At 37.3% G+C, this 11,192-nt stretch overlaps 1 protein-coding gene across 2 annotated transcripts in view; it reads left to right on the plus strand.

Annotated features, from left to right (window-relative positions):
* Positions 1 to 11,192, plus strand: part of TAOK3 (TAO kinase 3) — a 182,652-nt gene that overhangs the window by 123,012 nt on the left and 48,448 nt on the right. For both annotated transcript variants that reach the window (XM_081802106.1, XM_081802107.1), the window contains exons 10-12: positions 1,383 to 1,476; positions 2,504 to 2,585; positions 9,198 to 9,365. In XM_081802106.1, the coding sequence (XP_081658232.1) occupies positions 1,383 to 1,476; positions 2,504 to 2,585; positions 9,198 to 9,365 (344 nt within the window). The remainder of the gene's footprint in view (positions 1 to 1,382; positions 1,477 to 2,503; positions 2,586 to 9,197; positions 9,366 to 11,192) is intronic.

The following is an 11,192-nucleotide window of genomic DNA, read 5'->3' on the forward strand; positions in this document are numbered from 1 at the left end:
GGGGGGGGCTTTGTTTTCTTGTTTTCTCACCCTGGCTTTTCACAAGTCATCCTTCTGCAAGTGAAAATGTCTTTTGTGTTACTTCTGTCCTTAGTTCTTATTTCTTAGAATTGCATAGAATAAGCCAAATTCACCATTTTTAAAGTGCTTAAAAACCAAGATGCTTGATAAAACCTGAGAATTAGATTATGAATTACAAGGTGGGACTGTGTAAAGAATGCATTAGGATAAGCATGGTAGAATGAGATAGTGATTTATCTTCTAGGGCATAATAACTAGTAAATAATATAAAATCAACTGCACTCAGAACTAGAACCTTGTTTCTTTCCTTTGGTCAACAAATCGTGCACTTACTATGTGAATAACATTCTATATTGCTTGAGGAATAAAAGCATTAAGAGTACTAGGGTTGGGGGCACCTGGGTGGCTCAGTCGTTAAGTGTCTGCCTTCAGCTCAGGTCATGATCCCAGGGTCATGGGATCGAGCCCCGCATCGGGCTCCCTGCTCAGCGGGAAGCCTGCTTCTCCCTCTCCCACTCCCCCCTGCTTGTGTTTCCTCTCTCGCTGTCTATCTGTCAGATAAATAAATAAAATCTTTAAAAAAAAAAAGAGTACTAGGGTTGTAAGATCTTACTCGCAGAGCTAATGATTTCTTTTGAGAGAAAAGATTGTTTGTTTATGTGAGTGCAGTAGGAGAGCACATGCCAAATAAGCAATACTAAACTAGAGCTATAGAAGTTCCAAAAAAGAGACCATGATGGGCTGAGATGGAATAAATCTATTAAGAAATACCTAACTTCACTGAGTTTCTCTTTAAAAGGGGTTGGACCAACCCTTGATTATGATTTATTCCCCCCCCTTCTCCCATTTCCCTTCCACCACCACCTGTATCATTTATTTGGCCTGGATGAGCCTTCAGACAGTGTTTATTGAGTTGAATTACTTTATCTCCCTTGCTATGTTAGTCATGTTGAAGATGTTCCATTCTATAATAATTTTTCTCATTCTATTTTTCGGTGCCTTATGGATTGTTTTCAATGAATACATATGTTTACATTAAAACACATACATACAAAGATGTTCATACCTATTGTGGGAACACAAGCAAAGACCAGCATTTGAAGATAGGTGAAAAAAATTTTTTTCTTTGAGTCTTTTGAAATGGTTCTGTTAGGAGCTTTGCCAGTGTACATTAAGATGACCAGCAGCCTCTTCTGAATGGCTATCCTGGGCTGACCTTAGAGATTAAAATAAGTGGATTATGTGGCACGATGACAGTAACGAGCCATTGATTTAGCAGCAAAGCTTTGCTCACAGATCCTTACTTCTTTGTCTGCCTGATTTCTTTCAAGAACTGCTTTATCGTGTTTCTTTTCCTTCAGCGGAACGGAAGCCCCCGCTTTTCAACATGAATGCAATGAGTGCCTTATACCATATTGCCCAGAATGACTCCCCAACGCTACAGTCTAATGAATGGTAAGACTCTGCTCTCATTTTAAGTCTCTAAGGGAATCACCATATGTATTTGGCACTTTAATTCAATCACATTTTAAATATCTGACCTAGAAACCATACATTCCTTCATTGTATGTTATAGTAAGTGACAGTGGTAGTTTATAGGCATGAACTGGCTATGCACACACACACACACACACACACATTTTTATTTCTGCCCTCACTGTTACTTGTACTGTGTTCTTAATGTGTGTGTAGGAACTGAAATTCTACAGGGAACATGCCCTGCTGTCTTTCTAATAAGTCTCATCTCTTAAATCCTGACAGTCTTGTATTGATCATCTCAGCTCTTATCACTTCTTGGCAGAGATAAAGTACCTTCTCTGATGTCATTATTTTTCCAGTTGTCATTTCTTTTATTATATGTATATTTAAGAATGTTGACACTGAACATACATTATCTATTCAGAAGACGTATTGTTCCTTATAGAAAATTGTAACATTTTGATAACTGTTTGGGCCACAAGAGTTACAGAAGAAGGGCAATTTTAAACAAGAGTGGACAAAATGGAATTCTCAAGAGAAGGAAGTTTTTCCATCCAGAAACCATATTCCTAAGTTCTCTTCCCTTATGCTTCAAATTTTACTACCTGGTTATAGGTGGGGGGTGATGGAGAAGTTACCAACTAGCAGTGAAGAATATAGGCTTGAGACTTAGGAGAGTTGTTATCTTTGGAAGGAAAAATGTGTATAAAACTATTGTATATATAAATAATAATTTTAATTTTCTGACATAAATTATGATTTGATCTTGCCTATTTGTTAAGATATGTTTGTGTTGACTAACTTGAAACTCCACATTCATTATCCAAATATTAATTTTTAGATACTATAAACTTGAAAATGGTCCACTTCTCCTAATATTCCATATGTTTTATTAAAAATCTCTTAAAGTATAAAACTTTCCCTTGAATGAGAATTATTTTAAACACCCAGTGTATTCCACAGACCCTGATTTTATTTTCTTTTCATGTATTTGCACATATAGGACAGACTCCTTTCGGAGATTTGTTGATTACTGCTTGCAGAAAATACCTCAGGAAAGGCCAACGTCAGCGGAGCTATTACAGGTAATTTTTCAAATTTATATTTGAGTAGGGGGATTTAAAGTCATGTTGTAGTGGAATACAGTAAATCATCTCTGTGGCAGCTCATCATGACAAACTGGATTGGAACGTGCTGCCTTCTCATTTATCCAGAGATAATAGCTAGGCATAGAAACAGCAAGATTATCACAATGGATGGTGCTATATATTCCATGTGGACAGTTTTTTCCCCAGCTTTTCCATCTTCTCTTTTTTCCCCTCCCTCTTTCTGCCTATGACAACAAGTAATTCTCTTTGCTCTGGTCATCATTGTGATTTCCTATGACTAATATCAGCATGAACTTCAATACAGTGCTTTCAGGACAGTCTGCCAATGTTTCACATGCCAACTCGGGGATTTTTGGTTAGGTTGTTGCCAAATCATCAGGCAGTGAAGATGTACAATAAGTGTACAAAGCATACATTTGCATCACATTACATCATACATGTTGGTGACAAGAGTATCACGTTAACTCCATTCATTTGATTTAAACATCGCATTTTTGGGCATCTCGTCATGTAACATTTATTATAAACTTTATATGTAGATTCCATCAATATCAGTGAAGTGTGTGGAGACTTTTACAACATAAATATCTTTTATTTGGCACAAACTAGTCCAGATTTATTTAACCTCTTTATGTATGTATATTTTTCAACTCTTTTTTGTTGGTTGGTTTGTTGGTTTTAAGAAAAACTCAGAAAGATTATATTGCCTAAATTTGAAAGCTTAAGACTGTCAGCTGCCTTTATAATTGAAGAGCACCTTGTCTAGGTCACAAATTCTTGATTTACATTTTCTTTTTCTGAGAACTCTGTAAACATTATTCTATTTTCTGGCTTTAAGTGTTCCTGAAGATGTAGGTCTGAAGCCAGTGAGTTTTTCCACATTAAATTAAGTTTTTTCTTCTTGTAAATAGTAGCCCACAGAAATATGGTGGCCAAAGCAACAAGGCAAAGGACTCTGTCTAATTCCCTTTGGTGTAGGGCTATCCTGTGTTCTAGACATGAACTCTACTCTGTATGCCTCATTGACAGCTCCACATTTCTGTAGGGAAAAACGACAACCAGAACAAAGCACCAGATAACCTAAGATAAAGTAGTATCTTTATTACTTTGAAGTAAGTGAAAAAAATTTTTAAATGGTGGTGGGGAGTAGAAAGCACTCCCATAAAGGGAAAGAGATAATTTGGGGCTATATTAAAATTAAGGGGGAAAAGCACCTCAGAGAAGAAGATAATACAAGGATTCAAAGATGAATTTTAGGGTACAGACACCAAAGGGATATAAAAAGCAAGCAGGCAGAGGTAAGAAAAGAAATGGAAGAGAAAAATTAAAACACAAAATCATAAGCAACAAACTAATAAACCAACCCATGTAGGGTATTTCCAGTGATAGAAAGTTGTAAGGAAATAAAGCAAAGTTAAATGCAAGAGGAAAAATTGTAAAGGTGATCATAATGAAGGTGACTTATGTGGAAGACAGGAGATCTAATATACACCAACCTGTTATTCCTGAAGAAGAAAGCAAAACGCATCTAGCAGAAGATATTTAAAGTGTACCTGAAGAAAAGTTTATTGGAAATAAATGTTTAGATCTTTATTTGACTTGATTTAGTCTTAATTTGATTTGGTGGGCCAAATCACATGAGCCCACCCTTTACTCAGCAAATATTTACTGATTGTCTATTGCATACCAAGCACTGTTCCAAGCACTAAACACACAAGTAAATATATGATATCAGTTCATAGTAAATTCTTTTTTTTTTTTTAAGATTTTATTTATTTATTTGACAGAGAGCGAGAGAGCACAAGCAGGGGAAGCGGCAGAGGGGGAGGGAGAAGCAGGCTCCCCACTGAGCAGGGAGCCTGATGTGGGGCTCGATCCCAGGACCCTGGGATCATGACCTGAGCTGAAGGCAGACACTTCACTGACTGAGCCACCCAGGCGCCTCCGTAGTAAATTCTTTGCGGGAAGATAAAGCAGGGACAGGGATGAAGAGTGATGGTGCCTGGCATTCCCTTTTTCTTTCTTTCTTTCTTTTTTTTTTTTAAAGTAAACTCTACCCCCAACGTGGGGCTCAAACTCACAATCCTGAGATCAAGAATTGCACATTCTCCCACCAAAGCCAGCTGGGCACCCAGGAGCTGGTATTTTAGATGAGTTAGAGAAGGCCTTTCTAGGAAGATAACTTTTAAGCAGAGCCCTGAAGACAGACACCATGGAACTGATCTTCAGTAACCTGATGAAGTTCCTGAACTCCAAGGATAAAGAAAGATTCCTACAAATAGGCTGAAAAAAAAAAAAAAGTATTTTGGGGTGGATCTTTGACCCAGCTGAGGTGCTTTTTAGTTATAAAGGCAGCTGACATTTTCAAGCCTCACAATTAGTTGATTTTTTTTTTTCTAATAGCTTTTTAAAAAATTGCTCAATAGCAAAATCCAGTCAATCTAGTGATAAAACAAGACAGAAAAAGAGTGAGGGAGAGAAGGAAGAAAGAATGAATTAGGAACTGAAGAAACTGTTAAAAGGACTGGTAGCAAACACCAAATTTAAATTGACCCCAAAAATTTTTATGTATTTCTTTTGCTTGGTTAGAGAGACTACATTCTTCATGTTGAATAGGTAATACAAATTTCAAAAGACAGAGTATGAAAAGTAAATCTCCTTCCTATTCTAGGACCCTCTCTAGAGTTAGCAACCACTGTCAACAATTTTGTGCATGTTTTTCTAGAGATATTCTATGCATATGGAAGTAAATATACCGATTTATTTTTGCACCAATGGGGGCAAACTGTAAACACTATTCTACCTTGATTATGTGTTTGCCTGTTTTACTTCATAGTATGTTTGGCGTATTTTTTATGTTACTACATGCAGAGCTACCTCATTCTTATAAATGGATCCGTAACATTTTCAGAATGACTGTACTTGTTTTAACCAATCTCTTTATGGTGTTTGCAGTCTTTTGCTATTACAAACTACTGTAGTCATTTTCTATGTGTTGGTTTATACCTGTATATGGATATCGAAAGAATAAAATCCTGCAAGTGAAATTGCTAATCAGAGGGAATATAGATTTTAAATTTAAACAGATACTGACGAAAATCCTCCTCCAAAAACGTTGCACCAATTTATAGTCCCACTAACAAAGTATGAGGACCAACACTTTTTGAACTTGGCTCTCAGCTCAGTGGAAAACTTACAGTATTTCTTGTTATGAGCTAAGTTGAGCATCTTTCATAGGTTGAAAAGCTCTTGGTTTCCTCTTTTGTATACTCTTTGTGATCTTTGCCTATTTGTCTGATTGTTAGGGTTTTTTTCCTTATTATTTTGTAGTAGATCTTGCAAATATTTTTTTCCCTATTTCTCTTTCGATGTTCTTTATGCTGGGCTTCTTTTTTGAGGTCATGCAAAAATTTGTTATAAAGAAGTCAACTTGTTTCCTCCCAGTTGGCTATTTTGTTCCCAAATATTTTTAGGTAATTCATCTTTTCTTCACATTTTCTTCCTGACATTTTAAAATGTCACCTTCACATTGAATCCATTTAAATACAGAGCCAAGGTAAAATCATTTATATGGTTAATGAGCAGAACATAAGCACTATAAACATTGACAATGTAAAAATACTAATGTAACTAGAAAAACCTAGGGGTAGGAAAGAAAGATAAGTGTACTGATTTTCCTGTTTTTCAGAGTAGATGGTCAATAATATCCTTAAGTTGAAATGCATAGATTAAAAAAAAGGTAACTCCGATCTCCTTCATTTTTTTCTTTTCTTTTTTTTTTTTTTTTGGTTAACTTTAGAGAGTCTTTTAAGAACTGGTAAGTCTTGGTGAAGAAATTATAACTGAAGTTAAGCTTTACTTCATTGTCTTCTAATTCTGCTACATTTAAGCATACCTTAATTTAATAGACTTTCTTAAAGTTAGCATGTATAATCTTTCCATGTAAAATTATTTCTAGATATCTATTATCCTGAGAGAGAATGTCTGAAATGATGTTCTTTAATTTAGTAATATTTATTTCTGGATGGTGGAACTTGGGATGATTTACTTTCTTTTATGCATTTTTCTGTATTATTTAAATGTTTCAAGGAAATATACTTTCAAGAACAATAAAACCATTATTTTAAAAGGATCTGGGGACCTTTTAGCTGAAGGGGTTTCGAGAATAATGGGCTTTGGAGAACAGGGAAGAAATGGGATTGCAGGCAGAAAGAACATAAGCAAAGGCATGTAGGTGTGAAACACATGGCATGAGTCAAGAACTATCTAGAATGTTCTATATGCGTTGGATGGGAAAGAGGATTAGGAGTGACTAGATTTGAACATAGAAATACACCCACGAACCTGGCTGTAAAAGGCCAAATTTCATCATGGAGGCATGTGTTTAAGACGGTGAGTGTATCAGTTTTAAAAGGCTTAAACAGGTACGGGTTTAATTATCTTGTGCAATAAGAAGTCCAGGGCATTGAGAAAGGAGATGTTATAAGCAGTCCAGAGCAATAAGCAGCTCAACAATGTCATCATGGATCCAAGCTCCTTCTATCTTCCTACTTTATTATCCTCAGTATGTGGCTTTTATCTTCTTGGTCACAAAATTGCTCCTGCATCTCCAGGACTCAAGTCTTTATCCCAAGAGGGAAAAAGGAGGAAGGGCAGAGTGGGAAACACCTTTTCTTCAGGTGCTTTGCCTTTTTATTCTAGAAAACAAAACTTTCCTCAAGGACTTCTGCCTCTATAGTATCTCACCAGAACTCAGTCATACTGTTATCTGTAACTCCAAAAAAGGCTGGAGTTCAACTCTTTACTTTCTAGTGCTTACAATAAATGAAGGCAAGGAAAAGAGGTTGGAATGGGAGATGAATGGGACACCAGTGTCTGTCACAATGAGTGACACAATCAAATCTATGTCTTAGAAAGATAACAGCAGTGGTAGACCACCAGAAAACAAACACCAAATGAGGAAACGTGGGTTACAGGCGTAGCTCTTCCACTATTTGACTGTGTAAATCACTTAACCTCTCCGTGCCTGAATTTCCACACCTTGAAAATAAAAGAATTTCTAAGAGCTATTCTTGCTCTAAAATTCACTGATCCTGAGTTATATAGCTTGAAGTTCACTGAAAACCAGTTTGCTCTTATATAATCACAAGTACTAGAGGAGCAAAATAATTTACTTTCTCCCTTTCATGCTCATCTGGTACTATTCAGGCTGCACTCACTTCCGGGAATAGTGTTTCATTTTCAGAAAGGACTCTGCAGAGGAAGAGATATTTTATAAAACCAGGAGCAAAAGCCACAATTCCCCTGACAGCAAAGTCAGGATGAAGAACCACAAGACATGTGCATGTTTTTCTCACAGTGGCCCTACTCCTCTTTTATAGCTGTTTAACTTATGAAGAAATGAAATCCATTCCATCATCCAAGGCCTACCACACTGTATCCCATTTTCCCAATATCTTCAAAGTATAATTTCACATAAGTGAATTTTCCACATAACTAACTTTTCCTTTAAAAAAAAAAAAAAAAACTTCCTCCTCCCACTTTTGATCATTTTCTGCGTAATCTTGTCAAAATACATGATGTACTTCTGTGCCTTCTTAAAGAAAGCATAATGAACATAATTTCACTTCTTGGTGGCTCAGAAACAGTAGTGTTTCATCAACTCTTGGAGTATAAAAAGACTGCATGAGGAGCATTTTCCCCTTTGCAAAATAGCCCACAAACCTTTGTTCATTTTTATGTGGTTGGTTGGTAGGTGTGTTAGTCATGGATTTTCCTGTCTTTTTCTTGAGTGTCATGCTGCCTGAAAACTTTCATAGGACAGTTCTTTTTACAACAAATAACTCTAGTTCTAATAGCTCTCCATCCTCTCTTCTCCCACTTCTATTCCCTCTTTCTAAACTGATACAGGCTAAGAAACCAGGGAACCAGAATATGTGTAGAGATCACTGATAATATTGAAAGTGAGGGCCATTTATACCAGGAAAAGTTTAAGGACTTTGGGGCAGTTACTTTCACTCCTCAAAGGCCCTTTTCCCTTATTTCTGGTTGTACAGCTCTGTAAAGGCAAAATGAAGTTGCCAGAATTATGACCTCTAAATAAATTGAGTAACTGCCGTATTTTCAAGCATACACTAGAATGACCAGAAGAAAACAAAATATATACAAGTCTGTTTCAACAGGGTAGGGTAGGGTGGGTAGGAGGATTGAGGCAAATTATGACAATAATATCTATAACTCTGCATTGCTTCTACTTGTTATGTATATTCAAATCTTTCAGATTTGAAAGTTACAAGTCTCTTAAGCTACTAATCATTATTACTTATATGTTAAAGTAACCTCAAGAATTCTCAAGTAAACTCTAGGACGAAGTCCAAAAAATGGGGCTTGAGGAAGAAGATAAAAACATAGTTATCTCTTTATAAGATTTATGCAAAATGAGAGGCTATATGAAATGAGTCATATCTTATTATTTCTGCAAAATCAATAGGCCTATTTTATGTCTATTTACTTTTATAATGTAAATCTTGCCCCCCAAAATCTGTTTTCTCATTTTCAGTTTCTGTTTATTTCTCCTCCCTCAATCAGCACGATTTTGTTCGACGAGACCGGCCACTACGTGTCCTAATTGACCTCATACAGAGGACAAAAGATGCTGTTCGCGAATTAGATAACCTACAGTACCGAAAAATGAAAAAAATCCTTTTCCAAGAGACGCGAAATGGACCCTTAAATGAGTCACAGGAGGATGAAGAAGTAGGTTCAGTTTATTTGGTAGGCACTGATGGGGTGCCTACTACATGGGAAAGTTCTGGACTGGGCACTAGGAAAACCACTTTTGGTGATAAAAATGTAATTGGTGCTTTGGACCTCAAGAATCATGCAGAGTTGACAAAAGAGACATTCATAAAATAACTCTTATATAAGACAAAATATGAAAAATGCTATTGAGGTGTGTCACCATGCAGGGGTCCATAGTGGGGAGAAAATAAGCCTGCTGGGGGGGGATTAGTGAAGTTTATGTGCAGGACATGATGTGGGTGGTTTCTGAGAGACAGGCATAGGACATTTTAGGCTCAGGAGAGTGCTGTGCTTTAGGAAGATTATCCTGGCAACAGAGTGTATTACGACAGACTGGAATGTGTCATATTCTGTATAATAGTCCATGCGAGAGGTAATAAGGGCAATGTCAATGGGGATGGGGGGAAAGGAACACTTCTGAGAAACACTGTAGAGGTGGATTTGATAATACAGTGCTTCTCATTGAAAGTGACAGTGACAGGTGAAGAGGAGTTTAAGGGGACTCTGAGCATTTTAACCCAGGTGACTAGGGTATGTCAATACAAAGAACAGAGAAAAAGAACCAAGGAGAAAGAGTAGGTTTCGAATGATTTCAGTTTGATACCTGTTGAGGTTAAGGTCCTGGCATCATATGCTGCCGACATAGTATACAGATGGGAGTTTTCAAAGGAGAGGTGACTTTGTGTTTTCTCATTCAAATAACTTAAGAAGGATTGGTTGAGGTAAGGGTAATGACAGTTGGGACACCTGAATGGTGACGTCTGGCAGTTGGTTGGAAAATTCAAACCCAGGACATAAGAAAGAGGTCTGGGTAAAGGGTGGTTGGCTGGGGGTCAAGAGCATTAAAATGGTAATGAATCAGGCGTTGAATGTAGAATGGGAAGAGGGCCATGCCATATGAGGGACCCGAGGAAACAAACATCACAGATGTTCAGCAGTCCACAACTTCAAGGACGGAGCAGCCAGTATCATCAGATGCCACAGAGAGGTCAAGTTAGGCAAGGACCCCGCCCCCCCCCAAAAAAATGTTAACTGGGTTTTACAAGCAGGGCATTCTTGATGACCTTCATAAAAGCAGCTTTACAGGAGTAGTTAGGATGAATAATAGATAACTGTGGGTTTGTAGAATAAATGGGAAATGAGAAAGTAGAGACAGTGAAAGCTGGTTATTTTTAAGATTCATAAATTTGGATAAGAAGGAAAAGGGACAAAGGGCAGTATGGAGAGAGGTCTGTAAGTATGGGGCAGATCTCTTCATATTTATAGGCAGAGTGGAAGAAGCCAGGACAGAAACATTGAAATTAGATGAGACAGATGTAGTTAAAGAAGTAGGATCTCAGCCAAAATCCATAAGGAACTTATCAAACTCAACACCCAAAGAATAAATAATCAAGAAATGGGCAGAAGACATGAACAGACATTTCTTCAAAGAAGACATCCAAATGGCCAACAGACATATGAGAAATTGTTCTACATCACTCGGCATCAGGGAAATACAAATCAAAACCTCAGTGAGATATCACCTCACACCAGTCAGAATGGCTAAAATTAACAAGTCAGGAAACGACATGTGTTGGCGAGGATGCAGAGAGAAGGGAACCCTCCTACACTGTTGGTGGGAATGCAAGCTGGTGCAGCCACTCTGGAAGACAGTATGGAGGTTCCTCAAAAAGTTGAAAATAGAGCTACCCTATGACCCAGCAATTGCACTACTGGGTATTTACCCCAAAGATACAAATGTAGTGATCCGAAGGGGTACGTGCACCCCAATGTTTATAGCAG

The sequence above is a fragment of the Leptonychotes weddellii genome, chromosome 13 (genome assembly GCF_054177405.1).
Source record: "Leptonychotes weddellii isolate Sample4059 chromosome 13, ASM5417740v2, whole genome shotgun sequence".
Classification (NCBI taxonomy): domain Eukaryota; kingdom Metazoa; phylum Chordata; class Mammalia; order Carnivora; family Phocidae; genus Leptonychotes; species Leptonychotes weddellii.